Source organism: Marmota flaviventris, chromosome 2, assembly GCF_047511675.1.
Source record: "Marmota flaviventris isolate mMarFla1 chromosome 2, mMarFla1.hap1, whole genome shotgun sequence".
NCBI classification, from domain to species: Eukaryota; Metazoa; Chordata; class Mammalia; order Rodentia; family Sciuridae; genus Marmota; species Marmota flaviventris.
This window is the reverse complement of record NC_092499.1, coordinates 23,008,416-23,027,398: the sequence shown is the minus strand read 5'-3', so window position 1 is coordinate 23,027,398 and position 18,983 is coordinate 23,008,416. Positions and strand designations below refer to the sequence as shown.

At 33.0% G+C, this 18,983-nt stretch overlaps 1 protein-coding gene across 3 annotated transcripts in view; it reads right to left on the bottom strand.

Annotated features, from left to right (window-relative positions):
- Cep128 (centrosomal protein 128) overlaps window positions 1-18,983 on the bottom strand; it is a 393,967-nt gene that overhangs the window by 340,933 nt on the left and 34,051 nt on the right. For all 3 annotated transcript variants that reach the window (XM_027931718.2, XM_071607633.1, XM_071607634.1), the window contains exons 6-9: window positions 13,579-13,705; window positions 12,432-12,547; window positions 9,597-9,688; window positions 6,827-6,899 (exon numbers count right to left, since the gene is read on the bottom strand). In XM_027931718.2, the coding sequence (XP_027787519.2) occupies window positions 6,827-6,899; window positions 9,597-9,688; window positions 12,432-12,547; window positions 13,579-13,705 (408 nt within the window). The remainder of the gene's footprint in view (window positions 1-6,826; window positions 6,900-9,596; window positions 9,689-12,431; window positions 12,548-13,578; window positions 13,706-18,983) is intronic.

Sequence of the window (18,983 nt, the reverse complement as noted above, 5' to 3'; positions counted from 1 at the left end):
TGTAATCTATGAAATATTCATATTATCCTAAATGCAGCATTTACAGAATTTTATTAATGATCAACCCATTCAGAAACAACTAGATCTATGTTTACTTTTTTAACAGTGACTCTATTAACACTAAAATTAAATTGACTTTGTTCTACATAAATAATCAAACTTCAAATGCATTCATCTCTCACTCAACTGGGTAAAATCTAGACAACAAATGAATTAAAATCTCCCCCATGTTATGAGGTTTAGGCAATATTGTTTAGCTATTATCACAATTAAGTTTTAACAGAAAATATTTATAATAATATCAACTAAAACTAATAACTACTCCCTTCAAATGGGCAGTTTGAAATAAGCAAGTGGAAAGAAAACTATGATTCACAAATATTAACAAATCAGATTTTGGCAAGTGTGACAGCAACTAATACTTTTTCTTTTTCTTTTCTTTTCTTGCCTCTTGAAGAAAAACCTTTCACATAAACTTTCAAGATATATCTTAGTTATCAAAATAATGCATGACAATTGTAGCCTCAGAATAATATACAATAACTGTGATTAACAGTGCATAGCTGGGTCTGGAAGTGCACGCCTGGAATCCCAGCAATTAGGGAGACTGAGGCAAAAGGATCACAAGTTCAAAGCCAGCCTCAGCAATTTAGCAAGACTCTAAGCAAGACCCTGTCTCAAGGAAAAAAAAAAACTAACAAGGGCTGGGAATGTGGCTCCGTGATTAAGTGCCACTGATTTTATTTCCTGGCAAACAAAAAAAAGAAAGAAAGAAAAAAGAAAAAAAAAAGGCCAAGAATTGAGCTAAAGCTTAAAAAAATTTTAAAAAGAAAAAAAACGTCAATACCAGTAGAAAGTGAAATTGATAAAGGAAGTAATTTATTTCCACTTTATTTTTTGTACAATATTTAAAAGGTTTCCACAGTGAATTGAATGTGCATCACTTTGTTAATTTTAAACTTAAATCTGGAAGGGAGAAAACAGTTGTAGCCCCTGAGAAATTTAACACTCAAATAAGAAAACTGCATCTTCTCTGACAGCATGCTATCATGAATTCACAAATACAATATGTCAGAGTTATAAAATGCAAATGCTGACTTCAATTGGAATAAGTCACAAAATCTACGTTTTCCTCAGTTGCTAGACATTATACTCACAGTAAGACTCTCAAATACATGTAAGATTATATTGACTAGTTTTATTTGCTATGTGAAAGAAATTCAAATGAAATAACTTTGTTCATTTGTGTTTCTCGTCATGGGGTGAAAGGCAAAATAAAAACAAAAATAAAAAGTAATATGTGCTCTATAAATTAACATTATTATCAAATCCCAAATTCAAATCTTAACTAACATTAAAAAAAATTATATTTCAACCAGACATGACCATAGCTCACTAAAGTCTCCAAGGACCTCAGCAATATGGAAGATATATGAGTTTGGATCAAAGACTTTTATAAGCATGTTCACAAGTTGTTTACTTACATAGAAAGTAAAAGAAACCTCATGAAACAGCTGAAAAATTTAGTAAAATTTGTGCATTATAATAGCAAATAAAGTAATGGGATCTGATTTATATATTTAAAAAAAAAAAGATTTAAGGAGTTTCACTTCCAAAAATGACTTACTGGATAATTTAAGTGATCTTTTCTACTAAAAATAACTAGAAAGAATATTTTTTAATATTTTTTAAATTGCCAATGGACCTTTACTTTATTTATTTATATGTGGTGCTGAGAATTAAACCCAGTGCCTCACACATGCTAAGGCAAGAGCTCTACCACTGAGCCACAACCCCAGCCTGAAAGAATATTTTAAGTAAACATATTTTAAGGCACTGAAGAGCTAAAAATAAGAACATAAGAGACAAAAATGCAAAAGAAAGAAATCCAGAGAGGTCAATTCATCTTTTAGGACCACACGTCCCTCCTGAAACATCAAACCATTTCAGAAAAAGCAGCTAAGACACAGATGCTCCAGAAATTTTTTTAAAAATTTGTGAGCTGTTAGGGGTAAAAAACTAGAGTTAAGAACCTCCGAAGGAAAAGGTTCCTGGTTAATCACATCAAAAGCTCAGGCTACAAAAGCAAAAATAAATTGGACTATATCAAACCAAAAGGAGAAACAGTCAGCAAAATGAAATGGCAACATACAGACGGTATCTGCAAACCATATATCTGATAAGGGGTAAATAGTCAAAATATATAAGAAACTCATTGAACTGAATGGTGGAAAACAAATAATCTAATTGAAAAATCAACAAAAAACCTGAATAGACTGTTCTCCAAAGATGACATTAAAATGACAATCAAATATATGAAAATTGTTGAACTCAATCATTAGGGCAATGAAAATCAAAAGAACTGAGATACATGTTACACCCATTAGGATGGATATTATCAAAAAGACCAAAGAAAACTAAAGTTGTTGAGGGTACAGAGGAAAGGGAACTCTTTTTCACTATTGAAGTTTGGCACAGCCATTCTGGAAAACAGTATAGAGGTTTTAAAGAAATTAAAAATGCAACTACCATACAAGTACCATATAACTCTTCTGGGTATACACCTCTAAGAAAATGAAAACCCCCATTTTGTAAATATATCTACATTTGGGACATGTATATTGAAACATACTCAGAATAACCAAAATATGGTAACAGCCTAAAGGTCCATGGATAGACAAGTGGATAAAGAAATTGCTGCATACATGCAATGGAATACTATTCAGCCCTTAAAAAGAACAAGATTTTGCCATTTGTCACAACATGGATGAGAGTTCAGGACATTATACTAAGTAAAATAAGCCATATACAGAAAGAAAAATATTTTATGGTCTCACTTACATGTGGAACCTAAGGGGAAATGTTTCAAATATACAGACACAGAGGACAAAGCAGTGGTTGGGAGGATGGTGCACGTAATAGAAAGATATAGGTCGGAGAATCCAAAATAGTAAATATGTAGGATGAGCAAACTTAGAGGTCTAATGTACATGAGGGTTATAGGTAATAAAATTGTTTTGTATATGAAACTCACCAATTTCTGCCACAAAAAAAACAAAACAAAAAAGGCCACTATGAGATATGATGGACATTATCAATTTATTTTACTCTAGAAATATTCTACTGGCTATATATATCTAATAATATCATGTTATATATCTTAAATCTACACAATAATAATTTTAATAAATAAATGATTACATGAAATTTGAGTTGTTTGGGGTAGGAGAAGGGCAGGGATGAACAGAAAGAGGCAGAAATTTTAGGAGTGATAAATGTCATCATTTTGATTATGGTGATGGTTTCACAGGTACATACTTATGTCAAAACTTATCAAATTATATACTTTAACAATGGACCATTTGTCATACATCCATAATATGTCAGTAAAGCTGTTTAAAAAAAGACAGCTCTAAAACATTTGAAAGATATGCTGTGTTCATGAATTATAAAACTCAATATTGTAAAGATTTCAGTTCTCTCCAAAGTAACCTTTAGAAACAATTTATATACCTATATCACAACTTGCCAGAAAGCAACAGTAACCAAGACAATGAGATATTGGCACTGGGATACAGAAATAAACCAGGTGTCAAAGACTCCAGAAACAGATTTTGCATACATGAACATTTGATTTATGACAAAGACAGGACTGTAAAGTAATGGGGCAAGTGTAGCCCTTTCCATAAATGAAACTGTGTCAACTGGAGAGTCATATAAAATCTATTCCCCCTACCTCACACTGTCAATTCCAAATAAACATTAGCTCTAAATGTGAAATGTTAAGACAATAAGCTTCTAGAAGATTACATGAGAGATTATGTCAATTATCTTAAGAAACAACAGGTCAGAAGAGGTCTAATCACAAAAAGAAAAGATTGAAAATTGAACTACATTAGAAGTCCACATTAAGAAAGTTTTTTAAATGAAAGAAAATAACTTGAAGAGTGGAAGACAACATCGTAATACACATAACTGACCAAGTGCTGTTGTAAAAACATATAAGAACCTCCCACAAAAAACAAGCAGCTCAATAAAAAAAGTGAACAAAATATGCGAACTGGCATTTCAAACAGAAAATATGCAATAACCAAAAACATGACAAGATGTTCATTATCATTAGTAATCATGAAAATACAAAGGTAAACCAAAATAAGTATGATAACATCAACACCTGTCATAATGGCTACTGAACGACTGGTAATGGCATGTGTAGAAAGGTTGAAGAGTGTCAGGTGCGGTGGTGCACGCCTATCTATAATCCCAGCAGCTCAGGAGGCTGAAGCAGGGGGATCCCAAGTGCAAAGCCAACAAACATCCAATAATATAATGTTATATATCTTAAATATACATATATCTATTTACATATATCATATACATGTATGTATGTGTCTGTGTGTGTGTGTATATATATATATATCTTAAATATACACAATACACAACAGCAAGGCACTAAGCAATTCCGTGAGACCCTATCTCTAAATAAAATACAAAAAAGAAAAAAGAAAGGATGAAGCGTAACATGAATTTTCTTATGCTGGTAGTGGGAGTATAAATTAGTGCAAGCACTTTAAATCTATCTAGATACCATCTACTACTGAATTTGAATACACCTTCCATGCACTCCAACAGAAATGGATGTAAAGTGCAATAAAATACTGAATAAGATTAGTCAAAACAGTATTATGACCATAATTCAAAGTAATTTAAATATTTACCATAGATTGTAAAATGTATTGCAATATATGCATGCAAAAAAATACTAACAAGCCAAAAAATAAATTGTAAGAACCTGAAGAAACCAAAACAGCAGCCATAAACAGCACCATCATAATAAATATTTTTTAAAAAGTCAGACACACACACACACACACAAATGGACAATAAGATTCCATTTACCAAAACCCCCCAAAATTTACAGGGTTAAAAGTTCAAATAGAGGCTACCTATAAAAGGAAGAGTTAGTGATTGAAGAGAGCAATGAGGAGGCTTCCTAGCTAATATTCTATTTCTAAATGGGGTGGTTACATGTGAGTATTCACCTTGTTATAATTCATTGAGCTACACAGTTGTCTGTACTTTCCTATGTACACGTGCCTCCAATTTTTAAAAACTAAAAAGATGACAAAGCTTCAGCAGTTTTGCCATCATGTGACAGGTTCCACACTAGAATTTGTGAAAAGAGCCACACTGTCATTTAGTAAGATAAAGAGGACTTCATAACTATATTCTTAAATGTGTACATTTAGCTTCTATTTAGGTGGTATGTTAATTAAACAATGCCATAGATTTTTCTTACTTTGTGAACCACTACAATGAACTAAGAAAATCACCAATATGTTGATGTCAGAGATGACCTTTTTAAGTATGTGATGTTTTAGATATTTTAAATGGTTACAATTTAAACTAAAGGTGCTCTTGACATATCTGGGGGAAAAAAAAAAAAAGAGGTGTGCCACAATCACACACCAGGTGCCACATGCTCACACACTAAGTACAAAGATCATGTCTATTTCAACAGAAGATAGGCACTATATCTTCATCTCCCTGCAACTATTCACAGAGAAATTAATACCAAAAATACAGAAGGGGGCTGGGATAGTGGCTCAGCGGTAGAGCGCTCGCCTAGCATGCACAGGGCCCTGGGTTCGATCCTCAAAGGTATTGTGACCAACTACAACTAAAAAAATAAATATTAAAAAAAAAAATACAGAAGAAAGGTGATCTTATGTAGATGAGCATTGTTTCATATTTTTGAAATGGGCAAATTTCACAGCAAGAGCAGTAACTGAATTATCTCTTTGAAAATAGAGCATATCTCTTAGCACATGAAGCCAACACATTCAGACCAGACTCTAAAATGAACTCAACCAATATATGTAACAAACTGTAAACACAATTAACAGGAGAAAAATAATCTGCTTTGACTAGAAAAATTACAATTTTAATAAAAAAAAAAAAGTAAAGAGAAAAAAATTCTAATTTTCCTTACTTTGAGATAACAAAAAGCATTCTGGAAAATGAATGATACAAATGGATGTGTAACTGATGTAATTCTGCAATCTGTATATGGGGTAAAAATGGGAGTTCATAACCCACTTGAATCAAAGTGTGAAATATGATATATCAAGAAATTTGTAATGTTTTGAACAACCAACAATAAAAAATTAAAAAAAAAAAAAAAGAAAATGAATGATACACATTGCTCCTGAAGTTGACAAATTTGTTAACAGTTTAGTGGCAATTTCTATTGATACTCTTCTCAAGAAAAAAAAAAATCAATGACATGGAAAAAGTGAACACTATACATATTTTATTTTTACTTTAATTCTACCAATAATAATGACTGGATACAAATAAATCAATAAATAATGTCAACAATCTCTGTTTGCAATAACACTTGGGAATTAAGGCATTTTCAAACAAAAACAGCAAAGAGGTCTTCATAGCAAGTATAATACATTTACTCATTTGAAAATAATTAATGGAGAATGCTCCAGAGCCTGTTACAGAAATATCACTTAATAAAAGCTATGAAAAAAAATCACTGGTCCAATAACATTTAAAATCTCTTTCAAATATTCATAAAACTAAGTATTAAAAAATTAAAAATTAATTCTCTAAAATACTACTCTAAGATACATTAGCCTTAAATTCTTAAAATTCATGACCATTTTATAAAAGGCACAAAAGCATAGTTTTAGATAAAATGGCATATAACACACTAAAGTTTAAGCTCTGCTAAGCCTTATTATGATTACGACCAGCCTGGCCACCTCTTTTCATCTACATGTGAAATAAATTTTTTTATAAATAGAGTCCTCACCACTTCTTGCTTCTGGGTTTCATTAAGTTTTTCAGTCAATTGTTCCAAAACCCTTTTTGTTTCGGCATCAGACCTAAGCAAAAAATGAAGAAAATTTAAGTTGGATATCTGAGAAAATATACAGAATTAGGGAAATTTACAATATAATTATAGTTATTACATAATATTCTACTGTAGTGGTTCTCAAACATTAGTAAGTGTATAAAACGCCAGAGTGCTTGTTAAAACACAGACTATTGGACTCCACTCCTAAAATTTCTGAACCAGTAAATCTGGCTGGGGCCCAAGAATGTGGGCAAATTCCTAAGTAAGGCCGATATTGTGCACCTGGGTACCCGGCTTTGAGAACTACTTGTACACTAGAATAATCACTTTCAATAAACAAACATGGGGCTGGAGATGTAGCTCAGTTGGAAGAGTGCTTGCCTTGCATGCACAAGGCCCTAGGTTCAATTCCCAGCATCACAAAAAAAAAAAAAAAAAAAAGGAAAAAATCCATAGACAGAAAATAAAAGCAATTTTTTTAAAAAAACAAACAAATTTGCTGTAATAGCTCTTATTTGTAATTAAGAGAAAAGGAAGGGAGGAAAGAGGAAGAAGAGAATGACAAAGCTCTTAATCTCAAATCCTGTCTCTAGCAGTTTACAATCAAATTACATTGTCAAATGATTATAAACAAAACAGATGGAAAGACCACTTCCATACCTAGACTCACTCCCTACTAGGAACCATGCAAAACCTCTTCCGTTCTTAATGCTTGTTACCTTCATCACTTTCAACTCCAAACATTTTCACTTTGACTCTTTGTTTTGAAGTATTTAGCTCACTTCAAACACAGAATAAGAGTCATAGTCTGTATACACCTCTCCCACTCCTCTCAAACAGAATAAATTAATTACTATTCTTTAGTGCTACTGGATACCTGTGTGATTTTACATAATTTATAAATTATTCCAAATTGATGATTTTTTGCTCATATTCTATCATGCTCACATTTTGGTCAGCTTCACACTTGGATCATAACTTTCTTGTACTATGTTTTTTTTTCCCTAGAGTTTCTCATTATCTTTTGGCATTATTTATCATCCATTGATATTGTCCTCCCATTTCTTATTGAATCATCCTTCTATGAAAAAAAATCTACTTCATTCTTCTAGAATACATTGTTCTCAAAGGACAATTACTTTCCCACTCTAATTTGAAGTGAATGCTTTGTGGGCCTGCTCACTGACTGCTATTCTCAGGTTGCTTCCACTTAATTCCTAGGCTAGTTTTAATTTTTCTTATTTTATTTATTTATTTATATATAGAGAGGAAGATATATATATATATCTTCCTCTATCTTAGTTAAAATCTTGTTTTATTTATATGACATTAGATAATTTCCTCAGATCTTAAAGAAGTTACGGTAAAAAAAGCAAATTTCCTAAGTTGTTATTTTTGACTTGGTTTTGTTAGTGGCAGGGCTGGGGAAATTTTTCTAAGTTACAAATCTCTGAAAATGTGTTTATTTTTACCTCATGTTCCATCTTAAGCCAACAGTTATTTCATTTCTCTGTGCTTTTATTTTCTCATTCATAAAATGGAGAAAATAATAAATGGCTACCTCCTAGAGTTATTGCAAGAATTAAATTTAAATCTGCCTATCCTGAAATAATTGCTCAATAATATTGGCTAATAATACTAGCAATAGCAGAATCTAGTTTTTATTACTAAATTTTCTGGCTTCCTCATCTAAAAGCAGGGAAGTAATGCAGACTATACTTGATAAATTTACAGTTATATTTTGGAGTCTATGTTGCAGTAATACAGAACTGGCATGGGATATGAATTAGCAAGTGCACATGATAAACAGATTTCAGTTCAGCTTTGTCACTCCCTAACCTTTGGGGTACACAGACTATGACTCTTAATAAAGTTTTGTTTCTTAGGAAAATATGGCCTCTAAAATAAAACCACCTGCCACTGTTATTACAAAGAAAAAAATATTTCAGGTGTGTTAGCACACTCCTATAATCTCAACTACTTTCAAGGCTGAGACAGGAGGATCCACGGTTTGAAACTAACCTTGCCAATTTAATGAGACCCTAGCTCAAAAAAAAAGACTGGGGACTGACATGTTGTTCAATGTACCCTGTACTCAATCCCCAGTACCACAAGGAAAATGAAAAGGTAGTAAGAAAGTTTTACATTAAGTAACAGTTCTAGGGAACTCTACAGAATTGACAAAAAAAGCAAAGGCTAACCACTGGCTTCCAAAGATTTTTGACTAAAACCTGAGATATTAGATTTCACAATGGCACATATCCATTGACAAGTTTACACATGATGCTTTTTTTCCTGCAATGCAGAGTCAGCCAGCCAATCAGTTCTGACCTGTGTATGTGTATGTGCATGCTTTTGTGTGTGCGTGAGTGTGCGTGCATGTGTGCGTGCGTGTGTGTGTGTGTGTGTGTGTGTGTGTCTTTCTGTGTCTCTGGTATCAATGCATTTCCAAATCAACCTCTTTGCTAATATCTCACAATGTAATCTTTTCATAATGTCAGCATTCCACTGAATTAAGTTAAAGTGTTTTCAGAAATATGAAATTAACTTGTCTGAGTCATGATATATTCTAGATTCCAAGGGCTTTGAACTAGTCTATTAATAAATTATAAAATACTCAGATAAAAACAGCACCGTTTCTTAAATCTATGTAAACATGTCAATTACAGAAATTAATTTGTTCTCCTAGTAATTCATGCCTCCCATGAAAACCACATTCTTTTACCGGCTTCTTCTGGAAAGCTCCCTGTTGAAATCCTCCCCAAGGCGAACTTGTTCACTGCTGAGGTCTCGGAGGGATTGATGAAAAGCATGAATCTAGCAAAGGCAAAATATGGAACCCATTCAGGATACTGTCAAATTCTTCCATGAAGATTCACAAAAAGTAAGATTAAAACTTTGTTCTTTACAATAATGACCAAATCCTAAATGTTATTAATACAGAATAGATGCCTATTCTAAATACAAGATTTTTTCAAAGAAAAGCATTTAAAAACCTATATAAGTCATTACCCATCACATCCTTTATCGTATACCAATTCACTACTTATGTAAACCCTAGAGAAGAGGTCAGCAAACTCTGTCTCTGTCACAATTATTCAACTCTGCTACTATAATATAAAACTAGCCATAAACAAATGAGCAAGGCTATATTACAATAAAGCCTCATTTTATCAGCCCATATACCCTAGTTTGCCAAACCCTGAAGCAAATAAATTCTTGCTCATATGCAAGAAGTATGGAGCATTATTCAAAATAAAAACACTAAACATAGACAAAAAGTCCATTAAGAGTAGAATACAGCCAGGCATGGTGGCACATGCTTGTAATCCCAGAAGCTCAAGAGGCTGAGATAGGAGAATTGCAAGTTCAAAGCCAGCCTCAACAACTTTGAGAGACCCTAAGCAACTTAGTGAGACCCTGTGTCTAAGTAAAATATAAAAGATGCTGGAGATGTGGCTCAGTGGTTGAGTGTCCCTGAGTTATTCAATCCCTGGTACCCAAAAAAAAGAGTAGAAGAGAGATAAACTAAAGTACTCCAGTGGAGTATCCTGCATCAGTGAAAATGAAATAATCAAAGCTAACCATAAATTAGTAAGGCTGAACATCAAGAATATAATATCAAATGAAAAAAATTATAAAAGAAGCATACAGGGGGCTTGGGTTGTGGCTCAGTGGTAGAGCGCTGCCTAGCACATGCGAGGCCCTGGGTTCAATCCTCAGCACCATATAAAAATAAATAAAATAAAGGTATTGTATCCAACTACAACTAAAAAATAAATATTAAAAAAAGAAGCATACAGTAATATTCAATTTATACATGGCTTAAAGGTAAGCAACACTAATAAGATGTAGTAAAAATGGTTTTCTTCAAAAAAGGAAAACATATGATAGTACTCAGAGGAAAAAAAGGAGCATAACAGAGGCTTGAGGCTTGTTTCTTACTGGTATACAGTCTCATCGTTGTACCTTTATCTACAAGTAAATATGCTATCTACAGATATATATGTATGTGTATGCTATAATTTATAATAAATGATTTTTAAGCTATACAGACTTACAGAAACAACAAATCAATTCATTTAAATAAATGGACATTAAGCAATAAACCAATGCCACCTACCAGCTGGGAAATGAATGGCTTGAATCTAACATGGGAAACAGATGTGTAAACAAACTACAAACTTTACTGAGGCATTAAGAACATACATAGTTAAGTGGAGTTAAGGATCTTTCTTAAGAAAACTCACTTAGAATGGAACTACCTAGAATGATTCCATCTATTATCAGATCTTGGCTCAACCAACCTTGCTTCAGAAAGCTTTTGTCGATTAAGGCAGATCCATCTACTACACACTCCCAATACCCTCTTGTCCTTTCCATTACAGCATGTATCTCACGTCATATTTATGGGTCTATTAATATACTTGTTCAATTAACATCTAACTTCCCCATACAGATTATAAACTCGATGAAAAGACTTTTTACTTATCACTGTCACAAATGAGAGAAGTAATACAGTAAATGAGTAATGTTAAGATGTTGTTCTGTGCTCTGAATTTGATTATATAGTACATGCAAGCAAACTGCACCTATCAAAAAAGAATATGCACCCAGCTCAGTGGCACATGCCTGTAAAACCAGTGGTTTGAAGGCTGAGGCAGGAGGAGAGCAAATTCAAAGCCAGCTTCAGCCACTCAGCAAGGCAACAATCATCTCAGCAAAACCCTGTCTCTAAATAAAATATAAAAAGGGCTGGGGATGTGGCTCAGTGGTTCAGCATCCCTTTGTTCAATTCTCAGTACTAATTAAAAAAAAGAAAAAGAATATGCTCAAGGAAATATTTTCTAAAAGGTGCTTTCTAATTCATCTGGTTATATTTTACCTTTATCTTACACTGTAGCCAACAACAGGTACAGATGAGTATCCTAAGACAAACATCAAGCACCTAATCCTAAAACCACCAATACAAAGATGTCAAAACCAGAAACTTTTCCTAGCCATTTTCTATACACAAGACAACAAAAGAAATAATTACAGCTCTGCAGAGAACTTTAGAGAAGCAACAAAAGAAATATATTCATAAAACTAATATTTCAATGAATATATCAAGTACGAAATGTCTTACTTAATAGAAAATAGCCTCATTAATGATTTAACAATAAGAAAAACACCAATGGTAAAAAAACAAAAATTAATAGGTCAATCACACAAGGACTAACTTGCTCATATTTGTTCAAACTTAGCAAAACAGAAAGTAACTGACTTAATAGGGCTTTCAAAAGAGTGAGTCACCTGTAGAGGAAAGGAAACAAAACATGTCCAACTAAACTCACTTTTAAATCATCTATAAAATATAATCTTCCATAACAAAATTCAAAATAAATGTGTGATATGATTTGTGCACTGAAAATAAAGCGATTTATATAGTTTAAAAGAAAAAAATACAAAGTTGCTGATAAGCAAATTCTTAAAATTCAGCCATAAAGTTCAAATGTTAGTCACTTATATAAAAATGTAGGGAAATGCCACACACAAATTGCACAATGGCACAAAGTACCTGAACCATGTCATCAGTATCCCGAACAAACCGGACACCAGGTCTGGGCCTAATTCGCTTATTACCCTGTGAATCATAGTCCTTGAGAGGCGAGGTAGGTGGAAAGCGGTGGCTCTCTTTGCAAATCAAAGAAAAGGAAGGGTATTAAAACACTGAGTGAGAAGAAACAATATAAAATTTTACATCAGACATGTAAATCAGATGCAGATATATACACATGACCTTAACCCATGCTACTTCCAAGTGCCATGCTGTACCCATAAAGTTCCACTAATCTATCTCTTAAAGCAGACAAAATGAACAAGAGAACCAACCCGATAACAGAACATGTCAAAAGTTCCAAGTTGTTTATACTTCCCAAAGAAGCAACATTAGTATTTTCTTACATAAAAATAGTTTCTAAATAGAAAGCTTTTATGAATCCCAAAAGCATAATTTAATTCTAATAAAACAGTATTTTAAAAATAATAAATTAATCTAACATCTGAATAGTGCATAAAAATCAATGAAAACCAAGTAGATAAAAATAATCATATTTTTAATCATTTTAATCATTACTCTGGTGATAATCAGCAATATAAGCAATGCAAGGCACTGATGTTCAATCCATCTAACTACCTCCCTTCACTACAATATGAATCTTGGTGCTATGGGAAAGCAGAAGTAAGATTACTTACAAGGAAACTAAGTGTTTTATAACTTTTAACCTAGGAATTGTCATCTGGTTGCACATCAAGGCTAAAATTTACCTGCTCTCAACAGGTATCATATTATAGGTTCCCAGTCAGATGTTTAAAAAATTATTATGCTAGGACAAGATTATTAACCCAGAGAGCATGCCACATAGTAAATCTTATTTGTGTCTTTGTTTTGATTCTTTGGTGGTAGATAATTAAATACAAGCTTTGTCAGGTAAAGCTCCAGGTAGTCTACAACCTGAGAAAAACAAAACTAATAGAATAACAAAGATCCTTTAATAAATTCCTAATAGGCAGTATAAAATTCTTGAGGACTACATGTTCTAATACCTAATCAGCATGACACTATGTATGTACTCTATTTCTCCAAAGACTAAATGTCTTCAACATGTACTTCAGAAATATTTTTTATGTAAAAAAAAGGTCTTCAGAATATTTTACAAGTTTACCTGTCACAGTACCACCATCAAGGTCACTTGCACTCAGACTTGTAACAGAAACACTTCTCCCTCCTGAGTTTCTCAACAAACGTTGACTTCGTAGCTGGCCTACTGACTGTTCCAAGTTTTCTTTTAACTAAATTAAAGAATATAATGAAGAATTAGTCTTTTTAAACATCTTCCAAATACAAACAACTACAGATTTTAAAAGCCATTTCTGAAATATCTAGTTTCACAAAGAAAATCAGTACCAGAGAAAATTTGAACTAAGTTATATTAGGAAATATAAAAACTGTGAACATAATATTTTCAGAACCAATGCAGACAACTGGTTTTAAATAGTATCTGTCACCACCTATTCCATCTTTCTATTGCCAGAATGTGGCTGAGATGTGTACTATCAGGGCTTACTAACCAGATTGAAGTGTCTAATTGCTGTATACCCATAAGAAAAACATAAAAGGCCAGCACATCTGAACAAGAAGAAGCCTTTCTTCCTTCTAAACATCCTTTCAGAATCTAGATTTATAACAAAGCAGAAACTCAACAGTTGTCATAATGATACTGCTATTGAAACAATGTACATTGCCCAACTATATCAGAGTACTACTTCTATGCATTCAAATTCTGCAAATTCCAGAACACTATGGGGGAGACACAGGACTATTAGCACACACTAGAGACCACCAAATATTCTCTTCAGATCATTAGGGAATCAGCCAGCAGTGGACACAAGAAAACACCTTTTTAGACCTAAAGAACTACAGTAAATAAAAGCATGCTAAACATTGAGAATAACGATCCGAGTTGTAGAAAACTACAGATCCAAAAAGAAGATCTGACTAACACCCAAAGAAATGGAAATGAAGTGTAAAGTTGAGAAAAAATCCACAAACCCAGAATTGCTGGAAAATTTGAGGTCACAATCTTATCCAAGGATCGATTAAAAAATAATAAAACTTCAAATTGATCCATGGATCCACAAAACAAGTCATCTATAACTCCTTAAACAGAATGCCATAACAAAACAAATGATTAAGAAGACAAGAGTTCCTAAATTTGGCCAGGGTTAAAATGTACAACACCATTTATGAAGAGAATAAGTTGGCCAACTTAGGGAAATACGCAGGAAAAAAATGTAGCCTTAGTTGAAGGGAGAGGACAGATGAAACTGAATGAGTCACAAATGAAGTAAATCCTTTTCATTTTAGCTGTTTGGATTGAATTTTTCTGGAAAATCAAGATTAAGACAATCTAGATTAAAAGAGGTGGAGTTAGAATTTCAGGAATCTCTCTCTCATCCCTCTCATTGCTGAGGAAAAAATTTTAAAATGAAAGGCTATGTTTCACATTCCTCTGTCCTCTGCTTCTCTAAGTTGTGATGCATACAAAACCATCCTGCCTTAATGTTCCTCAGCCATAGGACCCACCTACCAATCCATTGAAACACACAGATGAGAAGAATCAAGTGGGACAATCAGGTCTACTTTGCAAGTAATGCACACATAAGTAAGACAACATATAAGTAGACCAGAGAGCTTCCATAAGTAAACACAAGTAGTACATCAGTATCTATGAAAAAATGTTCAGAATAAAATAAAACAAAGTTAAAGCTGAAAATTTTAAATCCAATTCATAACATAAGGGCTAGAAATGTAAAGTGACTTTATATCACTCAAATTAGTGACAGAACAAGAGTATAAACTGAGGTCTCTTAACTTTTTCTGTGCTTATCTTTATCATTCACATCTTTCAAAGTGAGCCTTATTTCAGTATACTTCTGGAAGCAAAATAACCTGTCCTTTCTTACTATTGTTTCTTTTTCAAAGTAAACTGACTTTCATGTTGGGCTGTTTTTAAGTTTTTCCCCTTAACTCTGTCAGTGGTTTTACTATGATATGTCACTTTCATTTGTATTTATCCCATTTTGGGCCCACAGAGATCACAGAATCCATAGCCTGAAATCTTTCACATGCTGTACATTCTCAGCTGCTGTGTCTTCATACATTGTTTTGCCACATTCTCTCCTCTCCCGGGAATCTCATTATATTTTAAGTGAAACATTTTTATCAAAACTCATGTCTTCTACTGTCTTCTGCAGTTTTCATCCATTCGTTCTTCCATTCTTCTTTTCAGATATCTTATGCTGCCCTACCTTTCAATTTGTTAACTCTCTTTCCAGCTGTATAAAAGCTGCTATTTAATCCATCCATTGAAGGTTGGTAGATTATTTACTCATTTTTTGTTTTAGGAATTTTCATTTAGCTTTCAATTCTTTGCCAAAATTCTCTATCTTGTCTTTTAATTTCTTGAACATATTAATCACAGTTACCACTAGTATGGCAGTACGTATAAATGTGGATGTGTAACCAATGTGAATCTGCAATCTGTATACGTGGTAAAAATGGGAGTTCATAACCCACTTGAATCAAATGTTTGAAATATGATATGTCAAGAGCATTGTAATGTTTTGAACAACCAATAAAAAAAATCATAGTTACTTTATAGTCGCATTACTTTTCTATTTGTTATTTCCTATGGTTTTCAGTCACATTTTGTCATGGGTAGAAAACACATATAAAACTGTAAAGATAATTTAAATCTTTGAAGAATGACATCTTTTAAAAGGGATTTGATTTTGCTTGATTCTGAAGCAAAGAAGTCAGGCTAGAGTCACTCTTAATGCCAAATCACCTTAATCCAGACCAGAAACTGATTTCATTCAAAATGGGCTTCTGTCCCCATGAGAGCTGGTCTATTTTTAGTTTATTACTTCTCTTATTTCCAATTTGAATTTCCCCTAGGTAATCAGCCTTTGGGATCTCAGGTGAAAGCAAGAGGGCTCCTAAACACTAGTTCAGGTCTCTTGACCTCTTGAGTAGATTAACAGCGGCATTGGTTGATAAGATTATTTTGGGGCAATTTTCCTGCTGAGTACAAAAATAGGTGGGGAGTAAGAATAAAATAATATCATGAATCCATCAGAACTACAAAGCCTAGGCTCTCTGCTTCTAAGCCACCTCTTCTAGAATTATCCATCACCTTAAAAGGAGAAGAGTCCCAAACACAGGATTTATTCTTCTGGGATTCCTTTTCTTATCAGATCCTGACTGCCAAATTGCTCATTTCTTTGGCAGGTCTCTGATGGATTCACAATATTTTCATTTTACCTTTTTATTTTTTTTTAATTCTTTCCGGTTGTTCTTACCAAGAAAATTAATCCAATACAATCTTATCTACCAATGCCAAGAGTAGAACTTGCCAACATCCTTTTTATGTGGGCTTATTTGCTAATAAACCTAAACTATAACTAAAAGTTGATGAGTAAAATAAATTTATTTACACACACATGCCCTGCTATTAAAAAAAAAAAACACTACAGAATGTACAGAAAAATATTATAGAACAAAAGAAATGAAACATTATACCAAAATCTAGTTCTAGTCTTGGAAAATTAATTTTTCAGAAACAAGATAAAAATTTAGGAAAACTAATTGACAAACTAATTTTAAAGCTATGAAAAGATGTATACTAAGCCATTGGAGATGTTCAGTCTGATATAAAGCCCAAAAAAATGAAATGTAAAAGTTAGAGGAGTGAAATAAAGACTATTTTACGGTACTCCTACAAGTCTCAAGGCAAAAATAGGTCCCACACCTAAAACATAAAACTAAAAATATAATAGAATTAAAATCCACACTTGAAGTAGTAAAAACACTGTACAAAATCTAATTATGACATAAGAAACCAATCTGATAACTACTAAAACACAAAGCAAAGAAATAAAGGGATAAGATATAAAGACATAAGAAATGTTTTAAAGTCTTTAGGGTTATAACTCTTAACTAGGTGCAAAGTCAAACCAAACTTAAAATTAAATAAAAACAGTAATACTAATAAAACTCAATTTAACACTAATTTTCTATGATAAATAATGCTATTTTGTTGAAAATAAAATCAATTCTCAACCCAAGACTGATACTGGCTTTAATAGTACAAAGTCTTTTGAGTCTTATATGACTACCTCTCTACCTAACAAGTGATGGTTCCTTTGTCCCCCACTTTTTCTCTGTGTGAAATACTGCAAAACAGGAATCATGCAATATGCTATGGTACGTTGCCACTTCATCTTGACATAAAAACATCATTTACAGATCTATTCTTTTACCTCTGTTCTTTTTGATATTACACTAAAACAAATGAAATGTTACTACTACATACCAGTATATGAATACAAGTAAAACCTGGACACTGAAGTTGAATGGAATACTTGTTAACAAGGCAGCTCATCCAAATAATCAAGACATATTAAAAACATTTAGAAGTTGAGTAGCCCCTTCTATCCAAAAATGAGGCAATTTGAATATCATATCAACTGCAATGAATTAAAACATTTAAAATATGTATACCATTGTAAGTTGATAATTATATTGGGGTGGGGATTCATTGGTCATCACTAGAAGATACTAGGGAATCTATCATTATGTTAAAAATTAGTAAATAAATAAAATATTTTTAAAAACCTTTTAAATTATAACTAAATTAAAAATATCTATTTTTTAAATTCTCATTGAAATCACTGAAACCCATATGATGTCTCTTATTTGGAAAAAATAAAAATAAAAACCAATTTAAAACAAAATGTAAGCCAGACACAATGGTATACACCTGAATCCAGCTACTCAGGAGGGTGAGGCAGGACAACTGCAAATTCAAGGCCAGTCTGGTCAACTTATGAAGTCCGTGTCTCAAATTTTTAGGACTGAAGCTGTAGCTCAGTGACAGAGCACTCGCCTAGCATGTGTAAGGCACTGGGTTCCATCCTTAGCACCACATAAAAATACACAAATAAAATCATTTTGTTCATCCACAACTACAAAAAAAATATTTAAAAAAAAAGGCTGGGTGTGAAGCTCAGTGGTAGAGCAACCCTGGGTTCAATCCTCAATACCAAAAAAAAAAAAAAAAAAAGATAAGCCAATCCTAATGAATTGTGAGGGATGGCATATAAAACTCGAAGGATTGACTACATTATAAACTAAATCTATGACAGGAGGTCTTCTGGGCAAGAATGGGGACTCCATATAAGAGATGAGAGCATTAAAAACATCATAACTCAGAAGGTCCAAAGGGAAAGCTTGGCAGTGTGTTCCTCAGCTAAACCACTTCCGCTTTTTCTATCCACATCTTTCACACTCCATCCAGATGATCACTTTTTCACATACTTTATTTTGAAGAGTGAAATAAGACAATGTATGGATATTATGCTAAGTGAAGTAAGCCAACCCTCAAAACCAAAAGGCCAAATGTTTTCTCTGATATGTGGATGCTGGTCCATAACTGGGGAGTGGGGGAGAAAGCATGGGAGGAATGTCATAGGGGAGGGAGGGGAAGGGAGGGGGAATGGGGGTAGG